The sequence below is a fragment of the Sparus aurata genome, chromosome 11 (genome assembly GCF_900880675.1).
Source record: "Sparus aurata chromosome 11, fSpaAur1.1, whole genome shotgun sequence".
Classification (NCBI taxonomy): Eukaryota; Metazoa; Chordata; class Actinopteri; order Spariformes; family Sparidae; genus Sparus; species Sparus aurata.
The window spans coordinates 8,362,049-8,377,500 of NC_044197.1; the positions used below are offsets into that span (position 1 = coordinate 8,362,049).

The following is a 15,452-nucleotide window of genomic DNA, read 5'->3' on the forward strand; positions in this document are numbered from 1 at the left end:
GATAAACAGATACAAATCAACTTAATTTTCAGGCGGGATGTTCGCCATGTTCACTGACTTGTACCGCGTCCACACAGGACAGAAAAAAACAGCTAAAATCTGGCTTTTGTCTATAATGTGAACGGGTACAATCGCTATTCACTCCTGCGTCAAATGACTCAGCAGTGGTGATGTTAGAAATGGGTGTTTATGGGCTCCAGATCAGCTGTTTTCTGAAAACAAAGCACCTGGATGGCTAATTTCTTAGGCCACTGGCTTTTTAGTACATCTCTGTTTAAGCAGCACTCGTTTGGCGTCGAGTTTGAAAGAGAGACCGAGGTGAAAGATATCAAAAAAGTAACCACCGTTACATCGTCAGTATGTAACGGTGGTCCATGTCAGCACACGAGAACATTCAGCTGTTGGATACGCACATGTGCAGCTCTCAACAGAAGTGAGTGAGAAGCAAGATGTCTCACTCCTTTGTGCAACTTCTACAAAAACAATGTGTCTCACTCGAACAGGGGCGGTTCTAGGGGGGGCCAACAGGGGCCAGTGCCCCCGTAACTCTGAGTCTGGACCCCCCTGTGCCCCCCACCCCAACAGGGAGTCTGAATCAATAATACAATGACAGATTTCTTGCACTGATTTTGTTTTGAAGGGAAAGGTGGAAATAAAGTGTCTCAGCAGTTTACTACCCAATCAAAATTGTTGAAATTGTAAACATTATTTGAAGTCCCATTTATCCCTTGTCTGAATGAGGGATTTGTATTTTTTTCCCGGGTTGTATGAGCCCCCTAACAAAAAAGCCGGCCCCAACCTGGCCCCCCTATTAAAACTGGTCTAGAACCGCCACTGCCCTCGGAACGTTGCAGATTCAAGACTTTTTAAAATAGGTTTTAACATCTTCTGAGCGTAGTCTGATCTGCTGCTTTCTACTGCTGCAAATCAGGAGGGTAAACTTGCCTGTCAATGAGAGAGGTGTTGACCGCCTACTTTAATTTACTCTATAGATACTGACAGTCAAGGCAGAGGTTCTCCAAGTGTTTGTCGTCACACAGGGAAACCTATGAAGTGGTCGTGCAGTTTGAGGTCGGTCTCATAATGGCGTTTAACATTACGAATTCCTCGATCACCGAATACACCTGTTCGCAGATAAGGCAGCTTACCCCGAGGTCAGACGGAGTAAGAGTTGGTTAATTTTCCTGACACCTCGCTCTCTCCCCGTCCATTTCCCCTGGTACCAGCACTAATGATGGATCATAATTCCCCTGTCGCTCTCGAGGTGGAGGAGCTGTCGACAAGTTGTCATTCCTGACCTGGCACACGTCTGTTTGACACAGGAGCAGAGTAGAGTGTTTTTTTAAATGAAGGTCATTGACAGTGAATGTATTGAAATGGACAGCGGATGACTCAGTTACAACGCATGCATTATCTATTTGCTAATGCTTGAGTGTTATTACAAATCATCCTGGACGTCTGACATTTGACAAGTCATCCTGATTTATACTCAAAACCATCAGTATGGACCTCATTGTGAAAGTAAGTAGGACACATCTTCTGGGAACCACAAACTTCTCTACTAATTTCTATGGTAATCTATTCAGTGGTTGTTGAGATATTTCAGTCACTTTGGTCGAGGTGGACGGACTGACCAAACACTGCCGTCCATAAAAGCCACGTCAGCATCATTCCTTCCAAAAAAAAGAAAAAAAACAACTGCCAGGGGGTTTACTGTATCATTCCCCTCATTTGATTTACATTAATTTTATCTGATTGTAACTGATTGGATTAAACTGAATACAATGAAAAGCTCCCCAAAGAGAAAACAAGTGATCAGCATCAGCATCAGCATCAGCAGAAAGTAACTGTGGGACACAAATAGAACAAACAACCGGCAACAAAACACAACAAACAACCTGAGCGGGCCGACTGTGATACGCAGAAACTGATGTCAGCATAATGATTCACTGACAAAATATAAAGAATCATGTGTAAAGTCTTCTTTCACATTTGTAGCACATCTGGTTTGTATATAGAGTATACATGTGACAAAAGATAAGACCCCGACGCTGTAAAGCTGCTTGTTGTATTGTGTTTCGGGATCTTTACCTCTCTGCCTTTCTGTCGCTGTCTGGGCTCTGCTGTCTGATGGCTCCGCCTGTTAACTTGTTGACAGAGGAAGGAAATGTCTCCACCAAGATGACCATCTCTGTCTGTGGTTTACTGTGACAGTCAGTTCAAACTCCTCCTAAGAGAAGGTACTATTCTCTGCTTCATAGCTTCTTAAATATATATTTTCAAAAAGGGCTGCGGAAAGCAGCAGTGGGTTTCTGCGAAGTACGTTATTTCTAAAACAGTAGAGCTCTTAGAATTATAATTATTGTCACCGTCTCCCTCTCAGTGGAGCCGCACATCTTGTCCAATTTTTTGGGACATTTGACAGAATGAACATCATCCTTATCTCCTCACTGCTGGGTGAGTATCACAGATGAAACCTCGACTGACTCACACACACCTGCCTCTTTTTTTTTCTTCTTCTGAATCTGCATCTGCTGGGAAGACTTCAGAAGAAATCTCTGTTTTTCATTAAGACAAAATCTGCTGCTGGTGGACAAAACAGTGTCCAAGTGTCTGCGTGGTAGACCTGTCAGAACAGTGCTGATGCAGACTCTCTCTTCTTCATATCAGTGTGTGTGGTGTGCGCTCGGTTATAAATTTCACCGAGCTGTTAGCATGCAGCTGGGAGTCTCAGAGAAAGCTAAATTAAAATGATGCGCAGCGGCCAGAATCTGAATAGAGCTAATGGAAGTGATTTAGACGCGGCTGCCAAATTGTTGTGCGGCCTGTTCCGTCCTTAACGACCGTGAATTATGTGGCAGACTGTATGACAATAGTAGGAGTACCAAGTTACTTTACTGTCTGTGTCCAACAGGAAAAATACTGGAAATGTGTGTTGCATTCCTCCTGTTCCCATGGGGATGATAACCGTCTAAACAGTCTCATTAAGGAACAGGAAGCTCTCCTCTCTGTCACACTGTGTGGCAGCGCGGCGACTGCGAGTGTATGTGTGTATGTGTGTGTGTGGCTCGGATGTGTCTTCATAGCAACGTCTCAGCAGAATTGGAGATTGTTTGTTACGTCTCAGAGACACAACTTTGCAGGTGTTGGAGGTATTAAATCTGCCTGCAGAGATGAACCTTTTCTGAATTTTTATTTCATATCGTCTTGGTCGGGTTACGTGATCCAAAATCAGCAGCGGACCATAACTGACTATCTGGCGTGAAGCCATGTAGGAACAAACCATCTGAGCTGCCCGTGGTGTTCGTGTTAATACATTGCCCGCTGACTGGCAGAGCAGACTGTACACTAAACACACTGTACCCAAAATGTCACCAAAGAGGCAGGAACAAGCTGTGGTCGTGTACGAGGACCTAAGGAGAAGTGTGTGTGTGTGTGTGTTTGAGTGAAGTCATTTCTCTGTTTTTCAGGTGTGGCTGCATCTGTTCTCCGAGTTGCTTCATCTAAAGGTACTCGCAAATACAACAAACACACACCTACAGTGTATAAGCGTGAAAATCAACAGTCCATAATGGAGTCTGTGTCTTCCTGCAGAGACTCTGAAGGTCAGCGTGTCCTTGTGGCCTCCTGGGTCAAACATCTACCTAGGCGAATGTGTGTTGCTGCAGTGCACAGTGGAATCAAACTCCAGTTCCGTGTGGAGCTACCGGTGGTTCAGGGACGAACCACACCTTTCTCCGACCCCGAACCCCAGGCACCTGGTCTCCGGTGACAGCTACTCCATCACGGAGGTAACAAGGGAGGACGCCGGCAGCTACTGGTGCCAAGCGGGGCGTAGGGAGAGCAACACCACCTCTGTGGTGTCCCGCAGCCAGCCGGCCACGCTCAGTGTGTCAGGTGAGCAGCAGCAGATACAACCTCCGTAGTAAGGCATCAGGTTTCTGCTGTACACACACACACGACCACATGGTTTAGTTGTGACTTCTGATGCAGTGACGCAAACAGCTCGTGCAGCTACGTCTGTATTACTTTGGATTCAGCCACTGAAGTTATGATGGTGTAATCTATTCCATATCAGGAATATTAAAATAAATCATGTTCTTTTCAAACATGTAACTATATAAATCTGTAGGATACAGTATGAGCATTATATTCATTATCAGCCGCAGCAGCGTCGGCTTATTATTTTTGTACCTTGTGAGTCTGCGTGTGTTTGTCATCATAGCAGATTGTAACCCTGGAGACCAGGGGACTCATTACAGAGGAATTTAAGCAGGTGTTTGTATGTCAGTCTGTGGATGGATTTTTGTAGGAACAATGGCATCACTACCATGCAAGTTGCTGTCACAAAACTTCACAGGTGTGTAGCTGAAGTAAGAAATGAAGGCAGATTTCAGGAGAAGGGTTTGGTCTGAGCAATGGGGCCCCTCACTTCACACCCCCGGGCGACATTCCTGGTCCTGGAGATTACCTTCTTTTAGCTGGAATTACCAGAGAAGCAATTTTGAGTATTTCGCCAGGTGCTGGACAGATTTTTACAATGAAATGGCTTCACAAATGTGTAGCTGTGAACTACATAGTTATGCTAGGGGGAAAAGGCAGATTAGGGATTCATCCTCTGGGGACCACGAATGCCCATTAGCTGTTGAGAAAGTGATGGACTGTTTGACAGACTGCTCTCCCCAGCGCCATAAAACAGACTTTACTACCAATTTAAAACAACATATGTAAGGTGTCATACAATTAAGTTGAGTTTTATAACTGTAAATGTATTTCACATGAATACACTATGTAGTTATATTGATAATGGTACCATGTAAGCCACAGGTCTGCAGTCAGACATACTAAAGTGTATCTTTGATCAACCTCTCTTTATCTCATGCTCCCTTTGTCCACCTCCCTCCTCCAGAGCGGCCTCCTCCCTCGCTGACTTTAACTCCCAGCAGCAGACAGTTCTTCAGAGGGGAGCAGTTCTCCGTCCAGTGCCCCGTGCCTCAGACTAACTCCTCAGGCTGGATGCTGAGGCAGTTCTTTCCAGGCCGTCGAGTGAGGAAGAGAGTCCTCAACAGTGACCGTTGTTCACCACTTGGGGGCGCTGTTAGTAAAGACAAGTCTGACACATGTTCGTTTACCGCTGGAAGTGGGAACAGTGGGCTGTACTGGTGTGAGGACGCTGAGGGCCGCAGCAATGCAGTCTACATCACAGTAAGCTGTGAGTCTTGTGTAACAGTGGGATAAAAAGACACTGGAAAAAAGAGAAATATGATCTAAACAGCCTGTGTGTTGCTCCACGATACATCAACAATCACACAGACAGGGTTTAATTATGTGTTTGAGTACCTCCATTGAAAGCAGATGTGATTATAATGATTGAGGAGGATTTCGTCTGTTAACCATATCTTTTGTTTTTGTCCCACAGATGGTTCCATCATCCTAAAGACTCCTGCCGTCTCTGTACGTGAAGGCGATGAAGTGGTCTTGTATTGTCAGTACTGGGCAGGCAACCCTAATCAAACAACCTTCTATAAAAATGGAGCGGAACTCATCACTTACAACTCTTCATCTTCAGACAGAGTAATAAAGATGACTATAGAGAATGTGTCACAGAAAGATGAAGGCTTGTACCGGTGTGTGTCCCGGGACAGGAAGATGGAGAGTCCGGCGAGCTGGTTGTCAGTGAGACCGGACCGAGGTCGGCTGTGTGGCTTTATTATTTTTCATGATAATGTACAACATTCTGCTCAGTTTAATAATAAAACAACAATAAATGATGTCAATTATTGTCTTTTAGGCAACGTCACATCCACAGACGGGACCGCAGCCTCGACTAGCGGTAAAAATATTTTGTAAAAAAACAGTTTGATTTGTTTCAGACGAACTAGCCGATGGTAACAATAATTACTGGGTAGCGCAAAGACTACCAGTTAAGTCATTATTTAACAAGGGTTTAATAGTTTATAAGCCATTCAAATAACTTGTCTTTTACTTTTCTTCGTTCTCGGAGGCAGCGTACGGCCTGTCAAGAGCTGTTCATTAAGAATCTGCTGGTTATCAGTACGTTGGCAGTTTCTTTCTTAGCAGTAAGTGAAGCTTCCTGGCAGAGCAGCCCGAGGACAGCAGAGGGAAAACTAGCAAATACCGTCTTCGATTTTGACTTAATGGGAATTTTAATTGTCTAATTAGGTGTATAGTTAAAGTTGAAGGGACAGTTTCCTTACAGAACGTCATGACTCACTTAATCAACATCAACAAAACTTGTTGTGAGCAGTTTCATGTAGGCGTTAACTTCTTTCTTAGTAACACTATCACGAGGATGAGAGGCTCGTGCTTGTGACGTGGCGGGGTGTGAACATTAATGACATCCTCATTGGTTGAATTGTCAGGCTAGCTTTCTTTGTTAGCTAGCCTCTTGTTTATGAGTAGAAACATGCTTCCTTCCACGCAGTGATCCGGAAAGATCTGTCTAATACTGACACATTAAAAAAAGACTGTGTTTTCTTTATCAGGTTCCTGGAAATGGGTCATTCTTTCATGTGGGCTTCTCTTCCTCGTTCCTCTAACTGTCTGGCTGATTTTCCACTACAGGTGAGTCACAGAATCCTCTGTACACCTGTCATTAGACTCGTTATTTGGCATGTCAAACAATTTGATTAGCAAGTGCTTCCCTGATTATTGTGTTCCTGTGAAGGCACCAGACGTTTTGCACCCGTAGCTGTTGTCCAGCTTCCAAAGAGGATCTACCAGCAGTGGAGCTTCCTGCGACCAAGCAGGACATGACAGAAGTGCAGTGGGACCTGTCCTGGATGGAGATGTCCAACCTGTTGGATAAGCAGTTATATCCTGGCACCTAAAGGATCAGTCTCACCTGAAGTATAAAGAAAATACTGAATGGAGTGAACCTGTGAGATAGTTCAGTCAGTGCTGTTTCTGACAGGCCATGAGAACAATTTGTAGTGATTGATGTCACATGACAAAAATGGTCCGAGCTTCTTCAAGGGGTCCCGCAAGGCTCAATTCTTGGCCCTTTGCCTTTTTAAGCAGTTATGTCTCACACATCCCACTGTTTAGAAAATAAATGATATTTATAACGTTGAAGATGCAATATGTAAGAGTACAAGAGTTAAGCACAGTTAACCACACTGCTAGCAGTCATATTAGTTAACTCTGTCTGGACTGAGAGCTCGGAGGTTCAGGGGAGGGTTGGTGGTGTTTTCTATCAGACTTTCACTCCACAAAGTGGCTAAGGGCTAGCTGGTTAGCACGCCAAATTCAATAGCTATCTCTGCAACACAATGCAGTGCCGTCTTTGACATAATGTCATGACTGTCGTTTCCTCCGGTCTGCTGATAATTGTAGTTATTTGTTTATGTTTTAAACACAAATTCTTACATGTTGCACCTTTAATATAAGAAAACATCTTTTTATATATTTCATTGTACCTATATAGCGATCTTGATGTTTTCCAAAATGTTTCAAATTAATTCTCAGAGCTTCTTTCAGTTCCTCAAAGGATTTAAATTGACCTCATACTTCTTGATATCAGTATTCCATTAAATATACACGTCCCTCTCTCAGGAATAATTTGAAATCAGTATCATTTACTTTACAACAGTACATGTGTTTTAGACTCCATTGGAAAGAAGCCCATCTCATTTACAGAGCGAAATTTGTGATTATACTTGACTGAATTGTTTTATTTAGATGTTTTAGAGGTGTAGAACGAATATAAAGAAAACAAGGCATTTACAATGTGTCTCTTTCACTCATGATGTCTTTCTTCCATGTAGATGAGGTAGGGAGATCTGTGTCCACGGGTCATTATGTCAGAATCACTATCACTCCCCAAACAACGCTTATGTTGAGTGACGAAGCCTGAGCCTGGATATCAAATCTCAACCCTGTAAATATTCTGCATGCCTGTTACAACTGACTGAAAGGAGGATTTGTGATATTCACAATCCACTGAATGATAGTTCAGGCTCTGCTCACAAAGACCCCTAAGCATTACGTATCTGTCAAGATAATTATGACGGTTTGATGCAGTGCATGACTCATCTTTGAATATGCTATATTTAATGAAGAACTTTACCGTAAAATAAATACACATGCCTGTCACGTTCAGTGTATGTCTGTTTTTTATTCAATTCATTTCAAAGTGCTATTGAACATTTTATTTACTGCTTATTTACTTTCTTGTTTGTTGTTGTCTGGACAGCGGAAAAATAACTTCATTAGGGTTCATTTGTCTTAGCTCTCTTTTCAGCATGAGATGAAACCAAATGTACTCATTTCTGATAATGTTTCATTACTTGGCTGCGTCAGTGAGCACATTTCATTATCTATGAGGACTTCACTGGAGGGACTCTTATAATGAGCAGTATAAGTCAGCGTGCACAGACAAGTATGGGCAACAAAGAACTCACACAAGATCATCCCGTGCCATCTAAATTATGCATGCTGGCACAGTCTCTCTGTCAAAGTCATGTAGGAAAATTTGGTTTAAGGATAATCTTTTGGTTTCTCAGAGACATCCTCTACCCTACTGAGAGGTGACAGGGAGCTGGTTAGGACAGAGATTAAAATGTATACAGCAGTGCTCCAGCATAAAAAGTAAAGCTGCAGGAAAATCTGCTGCCCTCTGCAAAAACATGACTAAAGGGAGTCAGTCAGAGTTCAGTCTTATAAAAAAAATGAACTCACTTAAGGAACAGTGTGTAGAGTTGACATATGAGCTTGAACTCGTTCTCAGCTCAAGACCTTGGTCAGAATCAGACATGACTGTTTCCATAAATAGTCCGCCTTTTATGAGTTGTGCAGGTTTGAAAACATGTTTTCTTTCCTTCAGTGCGTGTCAGCAGGGAGATCATGTTGAGTAACCACAGCCAAAAACCAGTTAGACAGGATCTATTAGGAGTTACGTGTCGCAGGTACTGTTGCTTTGTTGTCTGACAGCAAACAGTCACTGCTGAGCAGACTAGCTGCACAATCTGCTTGAACACATGTTATCTTAAAATATCTTTACCTGAGGATAGACCTCAGCCGCTGACCTCTACAGAGCCATCTGTGGGGGGGTTCAATTGGTCGTTAATCTGCTAAGAAAAGAAAAAGGACCAGAAAAAAATGGAACGTGATCTCGGTGAGTAAATCCAGCAAGTTATGTGGAGGATAAATAGATAAGGTGGGAATGTTCTCCTTGCTTTAAAAAATGGTTTCTTGTTTCTACCTTGAAGAAATCTGGTGTACTCACCCTGATGCCAACTTTAAGTTTCTTAAGACTAGGGGACCCTTTACTGAACATATTCAGAAGGAGAGCTGTCACCATGGACACTAAATGTATCAGACTGAATTATAATATGTTGTGTTTTATTCTTCTGTACCTCGGCCTGTCCGGTCTCTGGCCACTGTTTTCCACCTGACTTGATTTTAGTTACATTTTGATCTGTTCTGTCACAATTTGTAATATCCACTGATCTCTTTTCTTGGTTGTTGTTTTCAGTTTTCTTTTCACTGTGCATCTCTATAGCTTGTGAAAAAATTTAATTTCATAAGTAAAATATAAATAAATATAAATAAATAAGTAGATAAGAGGATAATGTAATCTGCTTCGAGGTGCAAAGTTTAAGTATTGTATTGGTAACAAGTACTTGATGTGTTTAAAAAGAATATGCAGATCTGTTTTGAGGTGAAATCAGCCTGATCCAGTGACAGTGAGCGATGTGCACATAAGCTTTTACTACACATTGGCCATTGCTAACATTTTAATAGAAGGTCAGTTCTGGTTAAATGTTTTTGGTAATTATTAACAGGAAAACCAACACATAACCTACCGACAGGCAAACCAGTTAGACCGGATTCTTGCTTTGCCGGTAATGAGACACACCACACACAATTCCCATCAGCATTATATAAACATTCAACTTCCTTTATGTGTACAGCTCCACCCTGAAGGTTTTATGTTCTAAGGTTTTATTTTTCGTGTAGATGATTTCTCTAATGTAGATAAACATACTGCCACCACAAAATGTTAAGATATTGTTGACTGTGACTTTTTTTTAAGCCTATGATATTCTCACATTTGTCCGATGGTTTAACTGCCTGGTTTCAGCCCAATCAGTCAGTAAATAAATGAGATTGAGTGTCTTTACAACCGGGCTTTGAAAATCTTGGACAGAAAGCAAAGAAAGGAATCATCACTGGCACATTTTTTAGTAAATACAATATGTTGAGTTTTGGGAACTTCATTGATTTTCAACATGTAAAAACTTGGACTTGTTTCTAAGCCCCTCTGCAAATCCATCAAGAGATTACAGAGCTGCAGTAGATCCATCAGAGCAGATTCAAGTGGCAATTGTGAAGTTCCACTGTGCAACACATCCTCAACTCAGACTAATTTTCTGTAAAGGGAGCAAAACTCTGGAGCTCGCTGCCTGATCACTTAAAATTTGCAGCACCTTTAAATTGGTGACTACATCCTGGCTAAATGAGCAACAAACCTATACTTGTGTTTAATTCTTTATTGCAATACTTAAATGTGTATTTAATTGTATTCAGCTTTAAGCCGTACTCCATTTAATACCTTTTTTCATCTCAAAGTTTTAATTTCATATTTTCATAAAAGCCCTTTGAGGGACGGGTAAAGCAAATTAGCATCTGCTATAAACACTGTGATACATGGTCAGACATGTTTGAGTTTGTATATTGTATCTGTCCCTATCAATTAAAAAATAAATGTCGCACAGTCTCCAAACATAGAAGTGAATCGCCTACAAACAAGTAAGGCAGCATCCACCAAAAAGAACATTTCAGGACATGAAGCATCACAGAAGTATTTCAATCTTCTCCAGTCATGCAATTTATTTTTTGACTTGTTTGCATATTTTTACCAGGAGTACACAGCACGAGTGACAACAGGAGGTGATGAGTCATTCTCAGATGATTCTGTTGATCTCTTTTTTTTCCCCGTGTACAGTAGCTTCTTTTAACACCACCTCGAAATGAATTGTTTTAGTTCAGGGTCACTCTAAAAATGGTTCACTTGTTCGGTTTTTGTCTCACAGTACTGTTATTGCTCAGACACTGTCTCTCAAATGAAAGGGATTTTAAAAAGTCAGAAATAACTCTGCCATCAAACCCCCAGAGGAACAACACAAGCACAAGTTTACCAGAGCATTACTCTTCTGTCAGTCATCTGAAGCAGCACACAGCCAGCGAGATAACCTTGATAACCTCGTTCTCCTCCTCCGTATATGGAAATGTGCTGGCTTCCTTTTTAGAAGAGTTTCTCTGCAAATTTGATGGCAAGACACATCATCATCATCAAGCCGATTCATAAAGTTAATGAAAAGATGACATTTTGGTAAAACTATCACTCTCTATTCCTTCATAACTGATCCAGAAAGTGAAACATTCATGTTTTCTTTTGTCTTCCAGGAGAGAAAGACAGCATCAGCCCATCGGAGATCAGACTCGTTCTTATTGGTGGAAGATGGGCTGGCAAGAGCTCCTGTGGCAACACCATTCTGGGAGAGGGCAGGTTTGAGTGTGGCCGAACCCGAACGGCTCAGTCTGAAGCGAGACATACAGAGGTGGAGGGCAGGAGGCTCATTGTGGTCGATGCTCCAGGATGGAAATGCTCCCTCTCCCTCACTGAGATCCCAGAGAGGGACAAGCAAAGCTTTAAACTCAATGCCTCAAAGTGTCCACCCGGACCAAATGTTTTCCTCCTTGTCATTCCCATAGACTGTGCTTTCTCCGGGGAGCAGAGGAGGATTGTGGAGCAGCACATGAGGTTGCTAAGGGAGCAGGCCTGGAGATACACCATGGTGTTGTTCACCTGTGGGGACATCCTCGGGAAGAAGACGATAGAGCAGCACATTGAGAGTGAGGGAGACGCACTCAAGTGGTTGATAGATAAATGCAGGCACAGGTACCACGTGTTTAACAATAAGGAGAAGAGTGACTCATCTCAGGTGACGCAGCTGCTGGAGAAGATCAATGAGATGGTGCGGCACAACGAAGGCAGCTACTACGAGGTAGACGAACAGACGCTCAACATCATTGAAACGAAACAGCGAGAAGTGGCCGAAAAGGCTGAAAAGAGACGACGGAGGGCCGAAGAACAAAGACAACAAATGAAAACAGTCCTTGAAGGTGAATGTCCCAGTAGGTCCAACATGATGCACTTAAAAAAAGCTAATTGGAAGCTCACAAGAACACAATGATTTTAGTCTAAGGAGATTTAACACTACTGAAAGCATGAAAAAATGATATATATTCTACTCCATATTGTGTTATATAGATAGTTTGGTAACTTCAATCTGACTAATGAAGCTTCGTTTGTCAACAGAGTCGACGGAAACTCTCCAAAAACTCAAAATAGTTGTCTTGGGAAGCCGGGGCGTTGGGAAAACCTCAGTGGGGAACACCATCTTGGGAATCAAAGAGACAGAAGACGGGAGGAGAACGGCACATTCCGTGGCCCGGCAGGGTTTTGTGGGTAAAACTGAAGTGACTGTTGTTGACACACCAGGTTGGTGGAAAAGCTTCCTTGTGTACGACACAACTGAAGCGATCATAGAGGAAGTGAAGCTCAGCATGTTTCTGTGCCCCCCTGGGCCGCACGTCTTCCTGCTGGTTATAGATGCAGATGGATCTTTTAATGCCAATCACTTGGATGCAGTGACGACACACATGGAGCTTCTCGGAGAAGAAGTGTGGAGACGCACCATCGTAGTCTTCACCAGGGGAGACTGGCTGGGCTCAAACACCATAGAGCAGTACATCGAAGGAGAGGGACAGGCCATGCAGTCCCTGGTCGAACAATGTGGAAACAGATACCATGTCATCGACAACAAGAATGCAGATGATGGTACTCAAGTCACAGAGCTGCTGGAGAAAATCACTGAGACTGTGGCTGGAAATGGTTGGGACCATTTTGCCCCGGATGAGGAGATATTTCTGACCATTCAAGAGAAAAGACGACAAGTGGAAGAAAGAGCAAGACTGAGGGAAAGTCAAGTCAAGGCCAGAAGAAGAGTCCTCAGCGGTATGGTTCAGTCATCTAGCATTATTGTCACAACAGTCTTGCATTGTCAGAGCTAGTTCCACAGTCTGGGAGACAATAGATACCAGGGGTGAAGAAAATTACAGTTACAACAGCAGTGAAGTTACTGCGAAGCTCATAATGTTCACTGACTGTCAGCCATGTTTGATGGGTGTTACCTAGTGCAAAAGGGCCCGGGTCCACATTGCATTTTTCTTGAGCGCTTGCGACTTACTTAAATTGTTTCTAATGAGGAGTGAGTACCTGGGGCAACGCTCACAGTTTTCATTACAACACACTATTTTTGCTAGCCAGCATATTTTTTCAGCAAAATACTTCTATGTAGTTGTAATCTGTGTTTTCCTCTCTGTAAAGGAGTCCGCCTTTCCTGCCCAAGATTCAAACAAGGGATTAAGTTCAGTATTATCATGTCTGTTGACTTGTTCTCTACCTTATTTAGGCTTTATTCTTTATTCTGTTGTTTTCTTGTCAGGTTCCAGCAATAGATTACAGGAGCTGAGGATAGCAATGCTCGGTCAGAGGACATCTGGAAAGACTGCAACAGGAAATAACATCCTCCGTAAAGGAGTGTTCCCCACCTGTGAGAATATGCACTGTCAGGAAGAGAAGGGGGAAGTTGCTGGCAGATCGATCACAGTGATCGACACCCCGGGCTGGTGGAAGAAATCCTGTCACTGGACTCAAGAGACAGACAAAGAAATGGTCCGAGGTCTGTCGGGGAGCCCATCAGGGGTTCATGCTGTGCTGCTGGTTGTGCCCTTGGACCTGAGGTTCAGAGAAGCTCAACAGGTCGCTCTGGAGGAACACATGAACCTCTTTGATACCAGCATCTGGAAACACACCATGGTTTTGTTCACATACGGAGACAAACTAGCAGATGAAACCATTGAGGAGCACATTGAGAGGGAGCATAGCGCGCTGCGCTGGTTGGTGGACAAGTGTGAGAACAAATACCATGTTATAAACAATATGAAGAAAAGTGATCTGAGTCAGGTCACCAAGCTGTTTGAGAAGATAGAGGAAATGGTGGCAGGGAACAATGGACGGCTCTTCAGCCCCGACGTGAACAAGATCCACGAGAGAATCGAAGAGAAGTTCAGGAGGTGTCAGCTCAAAAATGTGCTGAAGCAGCGAGTGGAGGAGGAGTACAGGAGGAGAGAGCTGGAGCTGATGACGGGCTTCAGGGAAACACTCTACAAGCTGCAAACTGATATCAAGGAAAACGTGGCGAGCACTAAACTCAAGTCACTGAGTGAGTATTACGCTGTGATGTGGCCGATTTAATGGTTTTATTCCATTATGATGTACAGTACATACTCAGTTGTTTGAATGTTTGGTTCTCATGACCAATTGTTAGTTGCTGACATGACCAAAATCAAAGCCAAGGGAATCGGTCAGAAGAAGAAAGGCGGAAAGGAGAAGGAGGACAACACAGACGCAATATTCAGCCATTATATTGAGAAGCTGAACAAGGACATCATGAGATCCACAGATCATCTGGGGAACAGCATGGACTTCTTAGTCCCAGACTGTAAGTAATAAATGGCAAACATAATTTTGAGCATTCGCAATAGCACTGTGTTCGACACCACATTCAAACTGTGTTTTGTTTCATTTACAGTGAAGGGAAGCAATCCAGCGCCATCTACCACCAACTCTCAGTCAGAGAGGAAGCGGTCATTGAACCAGTCCTCAGCCCCCTTTGATAATGTTCTAAGATGGCTGTCCTCTCTTCAGCTCGCAAGAAATCCGGAGAGCGAGCTGACCCTCAACTTCTCTCAGACGTCGGGATACAGATCAGTGCTGCCACAAGACGACTTAGATTTAGACACAGAGGCTGATTTTCTTGAATGACTCGATGTAAAAAAGGCTAAAAATGAATGGAATATAATAATAATAATGACATATAACAATATGTGGAGGATAATCCTGTTTAAGGTTATTCACTATGTAAAGTGTTGCTATAGCTCTGTGGTCATTTTAGGGTCTGTAGTTAGAGGGGACAATGCATTACACCCTATATTACTGGTATTCCCTTTGTACTCACGTGAATTATTTATCCCTGTCCTCACAACAATACATACACTACACAATATATTTTTCGATCTGATTGCAATAGCAAAGGTGTCTCACTCTCGACCAATTCATACACAATTTTGCTGTTACACTGATAATTTTAAGCAATTAAAGGTGAAGGGAAGACAATCAAGAAATTGTCTCACTGTGTTTTTATTCTGCAGAGTGGAGAGGCTTTACTCCTTTAAAGAGTCTGTGCTGACTTTTAAGAATTCCTAGATGATATATGGATAGGTTAGTTTATTAACTTACAGCAAGACAGGTGGTTAATCCCATCACCTCTGCATGTTCATTGGAAAAATTGTCCTCGGTC

The 15,452-nt window shown here is 42.8% G+C and overlaps 2 protein-coding genes across 4 annotated transcripts; both read left to right on the top strand.

Annotated features, from left to right (window-relative positions):
* The first annotated feature begins 2,153 nt into the window (after positions 1–2,153).
* LOC115591226 (uncharacterized) lies at positions 2,154–8,115 on the top strand. Of its 2 annotated transcripts, XM_030433025.1 has the most exons (8): positions 2,154–2,457; positions 3,471–3,509; positions 3,595–3,897; positions 4,910–5,212; positions 5,420–5,692; positions 5,792–5,833; positions 6,507–6,585; positions 6,689–8,115. In XM_030433025.1, exons 1-8 carry the CDS (start codon positions 2,427–2,429, stop codon positions 6,849–6,851), a joined length of 1,233 nt encoding a protein of 410 aa, XP_030288885.1. In that variant the 5' UTR covers positions 2,154–2,426; the 3' UTR covers positions 6,852–8,115. The 2 variants fall into 2 exon arrangements, with proteins under 2 accessions (XP_030288885.1, XP_030288884.1); XM_030433024.1 differs by having other exon boundaries at positions 5,420–5,833.
* An 847-nt stretch (positions 8,116–8,962) lies between these two features.
* LOC115591223 (GTPase IMAP family member 8-like) lies at positions 8,963–15,272 on the top strand. Of its 2 annotated transcripts, none has more exons than XM_030433017.1 (6): positions 8,963–9,136; positions 11,431–12,162; positions 12,347–13,045; positions 13,536–14,315; positions 14,421–14,594; positions 14,685–15,272. In XM_030433017.1, exons 1-6 carry the CDS (start codon positions 9,121–9,123, stop codon positions 14,915–14,917), a joined length of 2,634 nt encoding a protein of 877 aa, XP_030288877.1. In that variant the 5' UTR covers positions 8,963–9,120; the 3' UTR covers positions 14,918–15,272. The 2 variants fall into 2 exon arrangements, with proteins under 2 accessions (XP_030288877.1, XP_030288878.1); XM_030433018.1 differs by having other exon boundaries at positions 8,964–9,136; positions 11,431–12,150.
* The last annotated feature ends 180 nt before the right edge of the window (positions 15,273–15,452 follow it).